Here is a 16,643-nt window from a genome sequence, read left to right as displayed (position 1 = left end):
TTTCAATTTATAATTTTTATTATTATTTTTAAATTGAATTTCAATATTTTCTAAAAATAAATTATGAATAATTCAAAATTATCTTATATCACAATATAAATTATTTATCATACATCTAAGATATAATTGACTATGTGTTAAAAATATTTATTTATTATGAATTATAATTATAATAAAATTTATAAATTTGAAAGTATTTATTAATTATAAATTTAAGTTATATAAAATAAACATATATCATATATATTCTACAAACTGAAATACCGGTGAATTAATTTAATTCAGAATATATAATTGTATTATCAATTATAATGTTTAAATAATGATTTTGATTAAATATTTCATAATTAAATAATCACCTTTGTTAGCCTTTAAAAAGAATTACCTTCATTACTATAATTATGTATTTTATGAATTAAAAAATAAAATGAAATAATTTAAAGACATTTTGATTGCAAAAGAATCGTTGTGGTGTTGCTACACAACATCCACCTACTTAATAAAACCCTCTTTTATCTTTAATAATAATAATAATAATGATAATAATATATTTTTTCAATATTTTTTTGACATAATTTTATTTTATTAACATATAAATGATAATTGATTATCGTTGAATAAAAGATGTTTTGTTTTTTCGAAAAAAAATCAAATTCAATTTTAGTCTTTTAAAATTTCATCCTATTTTTACTATCTAATTCAGAAATATTTCAGTTTTGATTTTTTAAAATGGTTAAGATTAATATTTAACTGTAGTTATAAATAGTAAGAAAATATACTTCATGAAGGTAATAATGTAAAATATTTTCAGATTAAAGTAACGACATATTTTTTTTAATAAACGATAGTTTTTTGTTAAAGAATTAAAGTTAAATTTGAAATTTTATAGAGAGATAAAACATATCTTATCTTAGCCATAGTTGCCAACAAATTTAGATTCGGGCGTGCACAAGATTTACTCCTGGTTGGATTTAGACTCAATTAGCGCCAAAATGTATCTCCGTCACAACTCCGAAAGTACCGTTACCTTTTCATTATCCAACGGACACGGGTCACTTCAATCTCCCCCAGAAAATCACAACCGTGAAATCAAACCTTCAACCTCATTCGATTCAATTTTCAAAATCGAGAGAGAGCTGGCACTGCCACACCACACCAGAGTTTCTCCGGCGAACCACAATAATTTTGTTTTTTTGATGCCGAAACTCTCCCTCTCTTAAAGGCCGTTGATTCCTTGCAATTCAAAACGCACGAGAATTTATGACGCCACTCTGAGGCTGACGACACTCCGTTTCGTTACAACAGACTTCTTCTCTGAAGCCTTTTCAGCGCGTTTCGGGATCGCAACTCGAAACGGCGAGTCGTTGAGAGCAGTAACACTAACATTGCAATTCGATTTCAAGCCGCTGTGTTGCGAGATCGATTTCTGATCGCTGCCGAAAGATGGAACAGAGCGAAACGGCGTCGGATTTAGCTCCAAGGAAATTGGCTCGCCAATTGGATTTCGCGGCCGTTTACGGAGATCCGTCGCACCAGAAACTGCCTCCACCGTTGCCGCCTCCACAGTCACCGTTGCGTCCGCCGTCGCATTCTCCGTTGCGATTGCAGTTGGATTTGCAGCCGCCGGGGCAACGGCCGTGGTTATATTCAGAGGCGCAGGAACAACAGCCGGGGTTGTATTCACCGCGGCCGAAGCTAGTTTCGCCGGTTAGACGAATTCCGCACCCCGTGGTGAAGTTTCCGGTGAAGGTGTTGCAAGTGGTGTAAGTATTCTTAAACCTCAAACGAAAATAAAAAAGAAGAGAAACGGTAGCGTTTTTGGTTTGCCCTGTCTAAATGATAAGGAAACTCGGATCGCGCTAAAGTGTACCAAACTACCAATGTGCGTTTAGGATGTTGAATTGGATGCATGTTTTGAATTTTAGTGCGATTAAGATTGTGTAAGAGTGTAGGAAAAGAAGCAGTTGCTAGAAGTTAGCTTCTATTTGAAGACCTGGGTTCTTGGCTGAAATAATTTTATTCTTGGAAAATTTAGGTTTAATTACTCATTTGATCCTTATTTTTGAATAAGCTTTATGTTTTAGTGCTTACAATTAGAAACTAATCACATTAGTCCTTACACACACACTCTTTAATCCATTTTAGTCCTTGCAGTCGAAAATTATAGAGACTAAACAAGATTAAAAAGTGTATGGGTAAAGACTGAAACAAGTTAAAAAATGTATGTGTGGTGACTAAAACGAGTACTTTCTAGTTGTAGGGACTAAAATGTAAAGATTGTAATTAAACCAAAACTTATAAGGGTGAGATGGTTACAATAGTACTAACGGAGAGTGTTTTTGGTGGCAAAATGAAAGTGACAATCATTTCTTTAGGGGCTGGAAGCCTGGAATTGCTTCTAATTTGCAGTTGATAAATCATTTCAGTAATTCAGTAATCATAAGTGTTTGTTTACTTGTTTTTATTTTCCTGTTTTAAAAAAAAGAGATTGGTCTGCTTGTATCCACATGCAATGCGGGGCTCATTGTTATCATTTTGAGATTGGTTATAATAATCTTAATTGTGGGTAAAAAAAGGAAATACTAGTAGTATGCATGCATTTTGGGAAAAGAAGTATCATAAATTTGCAGCTAAACTTGGAAACTACTCAAAAGAGCTAAGCTTGTCACTAAGGAAAAAAACTCCAAATATTTCACCAGTTCATATAAAGGGATTGGAAATACTGTTACATCTCTTTACTCACTATTAAATTTTGCTTCATAGTAAGAACTTTTGTACTAATTTGAATTTTATTATGTTTGTGGATTTATCTGTTTTCTTTCAGAAAGCCAGAGTCTCCCAGATCACAACCTCGATGTAATGTGGAATTGAAGGACACCACTCCAAAGAAACAGAAACAATGTAACTGCAAAAATTCTAGATGCCTCAAGTTGTAAGCACTTTAGCTTCTCTGTATGAATTTTTTTTAATGAGAATACTTTATCACATAACCATGCTATATCTAAACAATAAACATCTTACATGTTTTCTTCCTCTTCTCTCTGTCTCTCTAATTGGCAAAACCTAATTTTGTAAATGCTAGGTACTGTGAGTGCTTTGCAGCTGGGATCTATTGTGATGGCTGCAACTGTGTAAATTGCCATAATAATGTGGATAATGAGGCTGCCAGACAGGAGGCAGTTGGAATAACATTGGAACGCAATCCAAATGCTTTCAGACCAAAAATTGCTAGCAGTCCACAAGAACAAAGAGATTCCAAGGTTTGTAGTTCAATTTCAACTCCCTCAAACATGTGTTATTGGTTTTTGGCATGAGGCTTTTAAGCCAAGTTTTTGTGATGATACTTACTGTTCTGGGTTTAGCTGATATTGTAGTTAACTTGTGCATTTAAATATCTTGTTTGAACACAGGAATGTGAAATTAAAGTAATAGGAAAGCACAATAAAGGATGTCACTGCAAGAAATCAGGCTGCCTTAAGAAGTATTGTGAGTGCTTCCAAGCCAATATCCTCTGCTCTGAAAATTGTAAATGCATGGACTGCAAGAATTTTGAAGGAAGTGATGAAAGAATAGCAATATTTCACAAAGATTACAATCTAGTTCACATGAAACAGGCAGCTAATGCTACCATTAGTGGAGCTGTTGGATCATCTGGCTATGGAACCCATATAACACCCAAGAAGAGAAAAAATCAGGAAATGTTTCCTGGAAAGTCAGCCATGGATCAAACTGTTAACATGACTGCTCAATACCTACAGGTGCTTTCTTTGCATTCTTGGATTTATATAAATAATAATTATCTATTCTTTATGCGGCAGGTTCATTATAATTGGATTGGAAAATGAAAATGTGTATCCAAGTATCCAACAAAAAACAATATCTTTGTCTTGTAATTATCACATCACATAAGTCAACATTTGAATCCTAGTTTTATCCTTTGAAACCCTTGATTTTCATCTTATTTTCCTGTTGGTTTGGTTATCAGTTCCCTCCATCCTCGGACATCCAAACTTCATATAATGTTTTTAAATTATTTTGAATTTTAATCAGGAAATTGATCCTATGGCTTCATCGCCATCATCTCTGTCAGATTCCTTTATTTCTGACCCTTCCAACACAAGAATTTCAGGGTCTTCAAGATCTACATACCGGTATATAAATTTTTTAATCACTATTTGACGAATCTATCTAACATTTTAAATATAAATTTTAAAAATATACAACTAACAATTTATCCATGCTGAAGGTCCGTATTGGCAGATGTCCTCAAGCCAAATAATGTAAAGAATCTCTGTTCACTTTTTGTTGTTCTCTCACGAGTAGCTGCAAAGACAAATGCAGGTTTTGAGCAACTCATGGATGTAGACTATATTTATCTAGTTTAAAATAATATGATTTATCTACTGTCTGGTGAATATTTTTTAATATTTTTGTTTGCAAATATTCCAATTTCATGCTGGTAGGACATTCATTTAATGTTAGCATCAGTTTTATTTTATTTTTCCACCTATTTTGTCCTCCTTTTATCGTTTTGAAGATATAGTTAATTATATATATATATACTGTAATTAAGGATGAATTAGGGGGTAGTGGTGTTATATGTCATGATATATTTTCTTAGAGAAGTACTAAGGAATTGGGAAAGTATTATGGTACTTTTACAAGAGTTAACTGATGCATATCCGAATATCCCAAGTAAACATTTTAAAGTATGTTTGATAAAACATACTATTGAATATTTGGTGCTGAAATCATTGAATTTGTAATGTTTGAAGGGGAGTTATTGAAATATAATAAAGTTAATGAGATTATTTTTAACGAAGCTAGTCTCATTTAATAATAATTTAAGTAAGGATGGGGTTCTGGTTAAAACCTTAGAGACCTTCCATACACTGAATACATTCAGCCATTTTCCACTTTTAATTGCTTAGGTATTCATAATCACTACTAAAATATGCCTGAAGTCTTTCATTTTTAGCCTTAAACGTAATTTGGCCACAAGCGTCATTATGCAGTTGCTTATATTTGGAAATATAGGTTTCAGAGTCAAATTGTTATATGCACTGTTCACATACCTGTCAATATTGATGTCTTTCTGAAAATAAATTGGCATTTTGATTGTGTTCTAACTTTTCAGAAATGAGAGGCAAAGTAGACCAGCAAACAAAAACTGGGAACTTTGAAGCTTCTGTTGCTTCATCAGCTAAATCACTGCAAGAAACTAGAGATGTCCACCAGCCTGCTTGTGATGATCATGTGAATAAAGATGAAGCAGAAGCAGTTGATGTCGCTCATTATAATAGGCCATTATCACCTGAAACACTAGCATTGATGTGTGATGAACAGGATGATATGCTTTTTGGAAATTGTTCTGCAGATGGAGTTGCATGCAACAGCACTTTTCAAAACATGATTCAAAAGTCATTTAATTCTGATGGATGCACTGATGTTTACAGAGAGCAGGAAAGGCTTATATTGACCAAGTTCTTGGACATTCTTCGCGGACTCGTTACTCATGGCAGCATCAAAGGTTAGGCTTTAGTATTAATTTGTTATGGTGTTGAAGTCTTCACACTTACAACTTTGTTTGGGCAAAATTAATCTGGACATTCCTGTCTTAAGATTAACTGTAATATTCTATAGGGAGTCATAAAGTGGTTTTGTAGTTGGGGGAGGGGCATAAGGGTTGGAGTGATAAGGAGGTCATGGGTTTGAATTCTCCCACTAACATAACATACTAATTGCTAACATTTGCTAATAAAAAAAAAACTATAATGTTCTATAAACAGTCATTGTGGAAAGTCCCATTTGACACGGCTAACAAATATTTACCTTATGTGTTGTGACTGAAATACTAATTCAGCTGATCATGTAGTGTACCCATACCTAACTTCTTTATGATGCATCTGTACTTTGTAGGGATTTGTCTTACTCAGCTTACCTATGTAAACAACTTGCATCATCATATTCATAAAATTAAGAATGCCAGGCTAGAACATAAAAATGAGAAGCCATATATTCACCCACTGCAGGGTCACCTTGTTGTCATGCATAAGCTTTTCTAAAGCAAGAAGCAATAAACCAATTTGGCTTCATCATTTGTATGCTTATAGAAATTGGCTGAAATGAAGATAACTTTCCTTGAATTTAAAAATCATCGTGAAAGAACAAAAAATAGAGAATGACTGAATGAGAAATGTGTGCTGTTAGACGATCTTAGGCCAATAACCTAATTGGAAAATACTTTGAAATCAGTTTTATGATAGGTTATAGGGTCATACTTCATGCTGAGAAAAGAAGGACCAATTCTTCAGTTCGTCTTTTGCTATTTGTTTCTATTGAATGCAAGAATATAGTGAAAGAATTAGTGACCTTAAAATAGCATTGATAGTTTGTTTAATATTGGTAACATAAGCAATTGAAAGAATAATAATCTGAAATGTGTGATCCTTGAGCTTCTATGATGTTTTGTTAAAAATCTAACTAATGTTAGTTATCTTTAACGTTGTAGAAACAATGTGCTCTTCATTGACCAAGAAAGGGGAGAGAAGCAAGAAAGAACCTGCAGACAATGGCAATAATGGTGCTGAAACTAACGTTGGGAGTGAGAAGGGAATTCAAAGCAACTGCTTTGCAAATTACCTCATCCCATCGATCGCTAAAATATCCCAGACAAATTATGCCATAACCAATGGACATGGTAATAATGATCTTTCGTTGACCTGATTGATAATGAAACATGTTGCTGGTGACAGTGTGCAGCCCGGAATTTCTGCTGCTGATGTGCATGTTACATACAACTGATACAAGCCCTGTTCTCTGCTGTTAAATTAGAGCTTGTCTAGATCTTTATATGATAATATAAATAAGAATAAAAAAATAAAAAATAAAAATAATATATATAAGGTACAAATAGTAAATTGAGGTTTCCCTTTCATGATAAACTTTCCTTCCATTTTTTTCCTTTAATAGGTCTAGTATTTCCGGCAATTGCAATGACTTCTTTATTTCTTCATGTTCAAAAAAACAAGATTTTTGGATACAGAAAACCAAGTCAAATTCTGGGGTTTTTTATTCCCCAATTATAATACTAAATTAAAAAAAAAGGAGAGTAATGAGTATACTCATATAATTGGAGCCTCTTCTTTCCTGCAGTATAAACAGAAGTATTTTATGTTCATAGATAAATGACATAAGTTGTGTCATTTCACATTACCCAATATACACAAGAAAATTCTATTGAATGCTACCGTGTAAATATATTAGTGAAATCCATTTCTGGTATCTGAAAAACACATCGTTTATGATTGAGTCCTCATATTTGCTTCGAAAGAAAATAAAGCTGTTAGCAGAATAATGAATATAGGAATTGGAGCAAGAGAGCCACTATTATGAAACAAATAGATATTTAACTAATTTAAGGGTTATAGTTTTATTATTTTTTTGGCAAATAGTTGAATGAGTTTGGGTGCGGGTGTGCGCGCGTAGGTGTGTAAATTTTATCATATAAAGGGAGGGAAATATAAATTTTATACATTTCTAGAAAATAGAGTATAATTTACTTTCATTTTAATTATAGTTTAAATATGTTTTTAGTTCCTACTTATAAAATGATTCAATTTTAGTTTTAGTCCTTATAATTTTTGTTTGGCAAAATTGTATTTTTCATCCTCCAATTTATCTCCAATTTCGGATTTGGTCCCCCGTAATTTAATTCACGAATTGGGTCCTCCTATTTTATAAAATCGTGCAATGTTGGTTCCCCAGGCTACAATTGGATGTTGACCGTTAACAAATGGCGTTGACTGTCACGTGTCACGTTCTTATTGGATGATGATTGTCACGTGTCATGTTTTGATTGGATGTCAATTCCATAAAAGATGAAATGCATTGTTATTTTCATTGACCAATCAAAACATGAAACGTGACTGTCATCATCCAATAAGGATGTGACACGTGGCAGTCAACATTCCTTTGTAACGGTCAACGTCCAATTGTGGCCTCGGAGACCAACATTGCACGATTTTACAAAATAGGAGGACTCAATTTGTGAATTAAATTATTGGGGATCAAATCCGAAACTGGAAATAAACTGAGAGACCAAATTTACAATTTTACCTTTTTGTTTATGTTTTGTCTCTTTGAAATCACTATTTTTAGCCCTTAAAATTCCTTTTTAAGGTAGACTTAAATTAATAACATTTATTTTAGGGATTTAATTTTTTTTAGAGATATCACATGTTAACATGTCAATAGAAACACTAGTGAGTATCACCTAATATGGTTACTTGATCTTCCATAAATAATAAGTAATTAATGAGTGTCACACATAATAAGAGATAAAAATCATGATTTTAACTTTTTAGGATGATAACATAATTTTTTTACAAGACTAAAATTAAAACTCTTGCATTTTATAGGTTAAAAGCATATTTAAGTCTTTTAGTTTATGTAATTGATTATTTGTTGTAGTGAAATTTTAGGAGAAAATGATGTACCCATTCAAGATCCTGTAACAGTTGACATTGATTGATGATCGTTTTATATGTACAACTTTCTTTGCATTTATGTAAAATTGTTGTGATTAACAAATAGACATGGCAACATGGCGGGACGGGGACGGGTATTGCCTCCCCAGTCCTCGACTCCCCAACATATACCCGTATTTGTCCTTGATACTCCGGGTTAAATTTTGTTACCCCAACTTCGTACCTATCGGGTATTGGTATTGGGTATCCCTGTTCTTGTCCTGTCCCCGGTTCAAGTTTGTAAAAAAAAAATTGTAAAAAAATTATATTTTCAAATTTGTAAAAAAGTTTTTTTTTGTAAAAAAATTATATTAAAAATTTGATTTATAAAAAATTGATTGTTACACATTTATTTTTAACTATTTGTATTTGTAGCACATTTGTTTACAAAAATCATCAAGAAAAGAATCTTAAATTATGTAAAAAATTATAAAAAAATTAAGAAGTAATTAATAAAATTTTAATAATTTCATCATTGAAGCAGGTACGAAAATAGGTATGGAACGGGTAGTGATATTCCCGTTCCTGATTTAAAAAGTTGAATAATTCTCTAACCCTTACTCGGTCAACTCGGGTATCTCCGTCAAAGTCAGGATGAGTTTGGACGGATACCCACAAATACGGGTTTCATTGCCATGCCTAATAAAAAAGATAAAAATAACAACATTATATACACAATGTGTTTGGTGTTTCAAGTTTTAATAGTTATTACTTTCACGTCTCAAAAGCAATTTTTCCATATTCAACGAGTTTCTTAATACGATGTAGTAAATGAAGCATTTAAGTATACCATAGATTAATTTTTCACGTATTCATTTTCAAAGAAAAGAAAAGTCAAAATTGTAGTCTGAAATTGAGTTAATTTATTTGAATTTACAAGATTACATAAAATTTTGATCATATAAAGGGAGGGAAATATAAATTTTATGCATTTCTAGAAAATAGAGTATAATTTACTTTCATTTTAATTATAGTTTAAATATGTTTTTAGTTCCAATGATTCAATTTTAGTTTTAGTCCTTGTAATTTTTGTTTATGTTTTGTCTCTTTGAAATCATTATTTTTAGTTCTTAAAATTCTTTTTTAAGATAGACTTAGATTAATAACATTTATTTCAGGGATTTAATTTTTTTATAGAGATATCTCATGTTAACATGTCAACAGAAACACTGAGTATCCCCTAATATGATTACTTGATCTTCGATAAATACATAAGTAATTAATGAGTGTCACATATAATAAGAGATAAAAATCATGATTTTAACTTTTTAGGATGATAAAATAATTTTTTTACAAGACTAAAATTAAAACTCTTGCATTTTATAGGTTAAAAGCATATTTAAGTCTTTTAATTAATGTAATTGATGATTTGTTGCACTGAAATTTTAGGAGAAAATGATGTACCCATTCAAGATCGTGTAACAGTCGACATTGATCGATGATCGTTTTATATGCACAACTTTCTTTGCATTTATGTAAAATTGTTGCGATTAACAAATAGACATGGCAACAGGGCGGGGACGAGTATTGCCTTCTCAGTCCTCGACTCCTCAACATATACCCGTACTCATCCCTGATACCCGACGGGTTAAATTTTGTTATCTCCGTACTTATTAGGTATCCAGTATTGGATATCCCTGTCCATGTCCCGTTCCCGGTTCAAATTTGTAAAAAAGTTTTTTTTTTAAAAAAAATTATATTGAAAATTTGATTTAAAAAAATTGATTATTACACATTTATTTTTAACTATTTGTATTTGTAGTGCATTTGTCTACAAAAATCATCAAGAAAAAAATCTTAAATTGTGTAAAAATTATAAAAAATTAACAAGTAATTAATAAAATTTTAATAATTTCATCATCGGAACGGGTACGAGAATAGGTATGGAACGAGTAGTGACATTCCCGTTCTTAATTAAAAAAGTCAGATAATCTTTGAACCCATACTCAGTCAACTCAGATATCCCCGTCAAAGTTAGGACAAGTTTGAACAAATACCCACAAATACGGGTTTCATTGTCATGCCTAATAACAAAGATAAAAATAACATTATATACACAATGTGTTTGATGTTTTAAGTTTTAATAGTTATAACTTTCACGTCTCAAAAGCGATCTTTCCATATTCAACGAGTTTCTTAATACGTACTTTGATGTAGTAAATGAAGCATTTAAGTAAACCACAGATTAATTTTTCACGTGTTCATTTTCAAAGAAAAGAAAAGTCAAAATTGTAGTCTTAAATTGAATTAATTTATTTGAATTTAGAAGATTACATAAACTTTTGATCACCCTTACATTAATCTTTTGAAACTAACAAATAAAAATTATAAACTGAAATGTTCCTTAATTATTAGCCATAAGTTTCAAAATAATGACAGATGCACAAACTTGTTCAATTATGAAATACAACAAATTAAAAAAAAATGGTATAAGTTTGAATTACAAGTGATAATTAGTTTGACGGGTAAGTGTTTTACCTTAAAGACAAATGCTAACTAATATTTTAAAATAGAAAGGTTTCTATTAAGACGCATACAATTATATTAATTATAATTATTTTTACACTCTTTTATGATTTTTACAAATATTTTTTTTTAATTTCCTATCCAATTAGGACAGTGGTTAGCAAGATCTTACTTTAAAACCTACTTGGCCTATTTTCCAAACTTAAGATCTATGTCTAACCTATTTATGTAAGAAATATAGATTTTTGAAAGAAAAAAATAATCCAGAAATCTATTTAATAACCTTTGTGGTAAAGCTTTGTAAATAAGTCAATAAACCTACCTCTAAATAGATTTATAAATTTAATCTTTTATGTAGGCTAATAAACTTAAGACCTTTAATAAGCTGACGAGTACAGAATTTCATGATATTTCTTAAAAAACAAACTTTAATACTATAATAAATAAAAATCCGTCAAAAAAAATACTGTAATAAAAAAGTACGTAATTGTATTATTGTATTCAGGGACGGAGGGACATCAGGGGGTGGGGCTTGCTCCCCTGACTTTTTTATTTTACTTTTTTACACATATTATATATATAAGTAATAATTTTTACTTTGGCGTCAAATAATAATAATTAAGTTTTTTTATAAAATATTTTATTCTCCTTTTATAATATTTTTATGTGAAGATAATTTTTTTATATAAATATTTTATTTTATTATTGTATTTATTGTGAAGATAATATATTTATTTCTCTTTTTAAATAAAATATTTGAATACTATTTGTTTTTTAATAATATATGTTTCTTTATTATCTATTTTAAAGGTTATAAATTATATTTATAAGTCTTTCTTAACCATCCATTAATATATTGATTTGATTATAAATTAAAAATTTTATATTCACATTAAATAAGTTCAACTACGAAAGGGATTGATAATTTGAGGTTTGAGATTTAAATACATTAACAAATAATTTTTCTTTCTAATCATTTTATGGTGTATTGTTTATTTTTCCTCTTGTTATTTGTGAGTAGGGGTGGGAATAGGTCAGGCTGACCTACAGGGGCTTACGACCTGACCTACATAAACTGACCTATTTAATTAAAAGGTTAGGCTCAGACTTTTTTAAAAGTTTATTAAATTAAATAGACCAGACTTTTGGGTACCAATATATAATATTATTTTTTGGATATAATTAATTTTTTTTTTGAAATTATCAAACTTTGATTACACATTACTCCTCCATAACTTCTATTTCTATCATCAAGGACTTTGATTACAATTTAGGTGTGAGTCATGTGTCATTTTATATTTCTCATTATTTTGATTGACTTTTTTTTTTAACTTTCCTATTACGTTCTTACTCCATAAAATATTAAATATTTATTATGAAGAAAGCTTTTAAAAAGGCTACCAGGTCAGACCAAACTTTTAAAAAGGTCAGGTCAAACTAAAATAAAAGCCTTTGATAGGTTATAGGTCAGACTCAGGCCTTAAAGATTTATCGTAAATTAGGCTCAAACCTTTCAAAGCTTGATCTGGCCTATTCCATCCTTATTTGTGACACTCTGGAGGGAGTACTAATTTTTATTATATATTGGTCATGGAATTTCTTTGACACGTAAAACTGACTGATATTTACAATTTTGACTATTAAAAAATACTTAACTTGTCTTAATGTTTTAATATTTTTTTATTAATGTTTTGATAAATTACTAATATATAATTATATATTTTAGGAACATTTGAATATTTTATATTAAATTTGATGATTATATGATTTTTTTAGTTGCCCCCTAAAACTTAACGCTGCCTCCGTGCGTGATTATATTATTTATATCTTCTTAAATAGTTTGTCTTGTTTAGGCCTAGAATTGTTTTTTAAAATATCTTAAGTTTAAGCTTTTCAGTTAAATGATTTAAAAAAAAAACATTCTAACCTAACTTATTGGTAATAAAAAAAACCCTTTAGTCCTAAACTGTACTCCACTCTAAATTCTAAAATGTAGTACCAAAATCCTTAAATCTGAATTAAATCCAAGGAGTTGAAATGTAGAAACACAATGATCATTTCCACTGCATTGGCACTTGGCAGAGGAAACCGAGGCTTTCCTGTTTTAAATGGTACAAACAGTGATTTACACGGTGTACATTGAAAAACAAATGTTTAAATCTGTTTTTAATTATTTAAATTTAAATTTAAAGATTTTTTTATCTTGAAATTCACAAAATATTTTTAATCCTTCTATATAGTGTCAACCAGATAAAAAAATAAGATATTAAAATTTTGTAACAAGTTTTTCATAGTTTTAAATTGTCAAAAAATCTTATTTTAAAATATAAAATAAAAAATCAAAATTTAAAAATAAAAAATTATTACAAGTTATAATTTTTTTTTTTATTTACACTATGTAAAAGTATATAAACTAACAATGGCCTAGGGTAGGACAAAGGCTTTGTTGCCCTTGGACAAGGAATAACAATGTTTTTTATTTTTTACTTTTCTCTTTTATTTACTCTCTCATTTCCTCTTTTTTATTTTTAAAAAACCCCGGTACTGTGGGGTGGCACTCTAGTAAGTTATAACAAGTAAACTTGTCAATGTTGTCATAACAACAAAGGCCTAGGAGAGAGGCTTTGTTGGCTTTAACCACAAGTAATTTTGTTAAAAAAAATATTTAATTTGTACCATTTATTAGTTTAATATTATATAAATTAAAATATATTTTTCATTCTTATAAAATTTAATTTTTGTTAGTGTAAAACTTTTGATCTATTTTTTATCCTCTTAAAATTATAATATACCAAATTTAAGTCTAAGCGGATATAATTGAACGTATGAGTCTAATACCTTTCCAATAAGGACTGAACCTACGAAATCGAGGAAGGGGTCCGCCGCACCATGCACCACCAGCCACCGCCTCAAACTTGATCTCCAGCCACACCTCTGCTAACACCGACCTCCGTCCTAAATCTGCGTTTCTTGGTTCCAGATCTACGTTTTCAATCACACTCTTTCTCGCGAAATCAGGAACCAAGCTCGGTGAGGATTATGGAGCTGTGTGTGAGAAGGAGAACGCAGAGCACCTAGGCATGAAAAAGAAGAGTCTGTTGCGGTCAATTTCTTTTTCTGAAAATCTGAGAAAACAGAGAGAACATGAAGAAGGAGCAAGCTCATTTCTGGTTCCAAGAAATTAAAGGTGTGGAGGAAGTTTAGGATTTGTGGTGGTAGTAATTAATTGTCTAATTACTTATTTGAAGTTTCTGAATATGGTTGGGAGCTTTAGTTTGTTTGATGATGCTCTGTGCGTGTGATTGCGACTGTTATTGGTTGGGTTTTTGCTATCTACTAATTTAAATTGAGTGTTTGTATTTGAGTCTATTGATGCCATTCTTGTATGATTATAGATATGTTTGGATTCACTGTTATAAGATTCTATATAAAAAAAAAGTACTCAAAAGTACTCATACGCTTTAACATTATTAAAATTAATAATTAAATGCTTTAACATTATTACATAATTATTAAATGCTTTAAATAATTAAATATTATTAAAAATATTAAGAATTACTTTTTTTATTTCATTTATAAAACTATTTTAATATATATTTTATAGAAATATTGATAAAAAAATATTTTTTTTATAAAAATAAAATAAATATATCTCATAAAAATATAATTATACGTCTTTCTATGTAATTAATTTTTATATTTAAGTGTAGCTAATATATTATTATTTTAGTAATACAATCACTTACATTCTAATTTACCTGGCTTCCCACCATTCATCACTAGCAATGATGGTTTTTTTTTTTCTTCATTTCAATCAAGACTAGTGTCCTTCCAAATAAACTTAGTCCATAATTGTTATTCTCTTTTTAAAGAATCTCACCTATTTTATATGTCAAATTTGTTGCCTTATTGAAATTTTTTACAATATTTGTCCAACCTATCTTAGTGAAATGGTTGTGAAGTTTATTTCTCGTATTCACCTCTTTCATGCACACTTCCAATAGAATCTCAATATTCTTATCACACCATTTTGTTTTCTTTATTTTCTCAAGAACTTGATTAAGAGACATTTCACAAGTTTAAGAAATAAAAATAATGATAAACATTTTTATATCTAACATTGATAAATATTTATCATTTAAAATCACATATGCAACACATCATTTATATGTATGCATAGTATAAATATTTTAAAATTTCAAAATAAGATTTTACATAAAAATTTCATATAGGACAATGAAACAAAAAACTGATTTGGTTTCAATTAACTTTCAAGAATATTTATTTCCACCTCCCAATCTCCAAATGTTCAAGGGGTCAAAATTCATAATAATTAATGAGACAAACAAAAGCGTAACCCTAATATAAAATAATTCAAAATTTAATGAGAAGAAAAAGAAAATAATGAAGAATTGATTAACATCTGATGTTAACAAAGAAGAAGAGATGACGAAGGATAATCCAAAGAGAAATAATAAAAAAATAGAAGAGGGATTAAAGAACAAGGAAAAAGTCACATCAGGTAACTTATGAGGAATAAAATAAGGAAACTTTGAGGATTTAGAAAATGTTGAGGACTTACTTTGTTATTTTAATTTTTTTGAGAATATAATTGTTCAAGCATCATTTAAGAGTGTTTGATTATTTTTTTTTTAACTTTTATAAAAGTAAAAATTCTCAGTAATTTTATAAAAGTTTAAAAAAAATAATCAAACACTCTTAAAAAATAAAAAATAACTTTTTTTCTAGTAGATAAGATTTTAGAAGATGTTTTGGTTGCATCCAACCACGCCCTTAATATGCTATTTCTTTTCTCCCTCCATGATTGATGTGCTGACGTTGAATCAAGAGAGTGCGAAGGAAGTTTGTCTTCATGCCATAAAACTTACCATGAGCGAACCTTTTTCTACTTGGGTTGAATGTTTGAGATGCAATGATTATGGCTGATGCTTGAATTTTTATATTTTTTTCTGCAATTTGTGAGAGTTAAAAAATGCCACAAATGATATTTTTGTATTTTTATGTAATTTGTGATAATTTTTAATCTCAAACAATTTTTAACCCCAAAAATTATATTTTCAAAATTAAATTAAAATAAAATATCATGTAGGTTTGATTTTGTTAAAACCTAACTTGCGTTGAAAAGTCATGTTTTAATTTTACAAGATGAAAAAAGAGCTTGAAATATTTTACATGAAAAAAGAATATTTTAGTCTATTATATATCCAATGGTTAGGAATATTGGATCACGTGTACCACTTAAAACATCATCACCCTAGAAATTGCTTATAAAAGTCAAGACCTGAAGCTTTATTGCACCTCACAATTGTTACCAATTTGATCCAACAAACAACGTGATATTTTTTCTCCTTTTTAACAACTTGTAATGAATTAATTAACCCCCAAAGATCTCTCAAAATTATAATAAAAAAATGAATTTCAATCCTAATAACGTAATAATAGCATTGAACTGTGCATCTTTCGTCGTTTACCTCTTGTTCTCCAGCTGCTATGGCGGTCCTTACTCTCACTATAAAATCCAAAACAAATTGGCGGGAAAAGAAGCCATCGAAGAAGTTCAGAGTCAGAGCAAGCTCCGATCAGAGTTCCTGCAAGTCCTGCGTACTAGGCGACCTGCTCAAGGTAGGG

General features: G+C 29.9%; 1 protein-coding gene, 1 long non-coding RNA gene and 1 pseudogene across 2 annotated transcripts; 2 read left to right on the top strand and 1 right to left on the bottom strand.

Annotated features, from left to right (window-relative positions):
- Positions 1-928: 928 nt before the first annotated feature.
- Positions 929-6,726, top strand: LOC100811459 (protein tesmin/TSO1-like CXC 5). Its single transcript, XM_003523684.5, has 8 exons — positions 929-1,763; positions 2,825-2,932; positions 3,083-3,260; positions 3,411-3,758; positions 4,051-4,151; positions 4,247-4,341; positions 5,138-5,530; positions 6,512-6,726. The coding sequence occupies exons 1-8, from the start codon at positions 1,444-1,446 to the stop codon at positions 6,724-6,726; spliced, it is 1,758 nt and encodes a 585-aa protein (XP_003523732.2). The 5' UTR covers positions 929-1,443.
- On the bottom strand, positions 3,655-14,393 carry LOC121174777 (uncharacterized). Its single transcript, XR_005891130.1, has 4 exons — positions 13,833-14,393; positions 5,833-6,812; positions 5,076-5,314; positions 3,655-4,323 (listed from the first exon to the last, which is right to left on the bottom strand). It is a non-coding gene; the product is annotated as an uncharacterized lncRNA (long non-coding RNA).
- A 1,937-nt stretch (positions 14,394-16,330) lies between these two features.
- Positions 16,331-16,643, top strand: part of LOC100810920 (putative esterase YitV) — a 7,485-nt pseudogene continuing 7,172 nt past the window's right edge.

The sequence above is a fragment of the Glycine max genome, chromosome 4 (assembly GCF_000004515.6).
Source record: "Glycine max cultivar Williams 82 chromosome 4, Glycine_max_v4.0, whole genome shotgun sequence".
NCBI classification, from domain to species: domain Eukaryota; kingdom Viridiplantae; phylum Streptophyta; class Magnoliopsida; order Fabales; family Fabaceae; genus Glycine; species Glycine max.
This window is presented reverse-complemented; position numbering and strand designations above follow the sequence as displayed.

Bases quoted from the DNA above. Each gene is read 5' to 3' on its own strand.
- LOC100811459 (XM_003523684.5), top strand. From the start codon at position 1,444: ATGGAACAGAGCGAAACGGCGTCGGATTTAGCTCCAAGGAAATTGGCT. The intron at 2,933-3,082 runs GTAAGCACTTTA...TGTAAATGCTAG, and splicing joins AATTCTAGATGCCTCAAGTT to GTACTGTGAGTGCTTTGCAG. The intron at 3,261-3,410 runs GTTTGTAGTTCA...GTTTGAACACAG, and splicing joins AAGAACAAAGAGATTCCAAG to GAATGTGAAATTAAAGTAAT.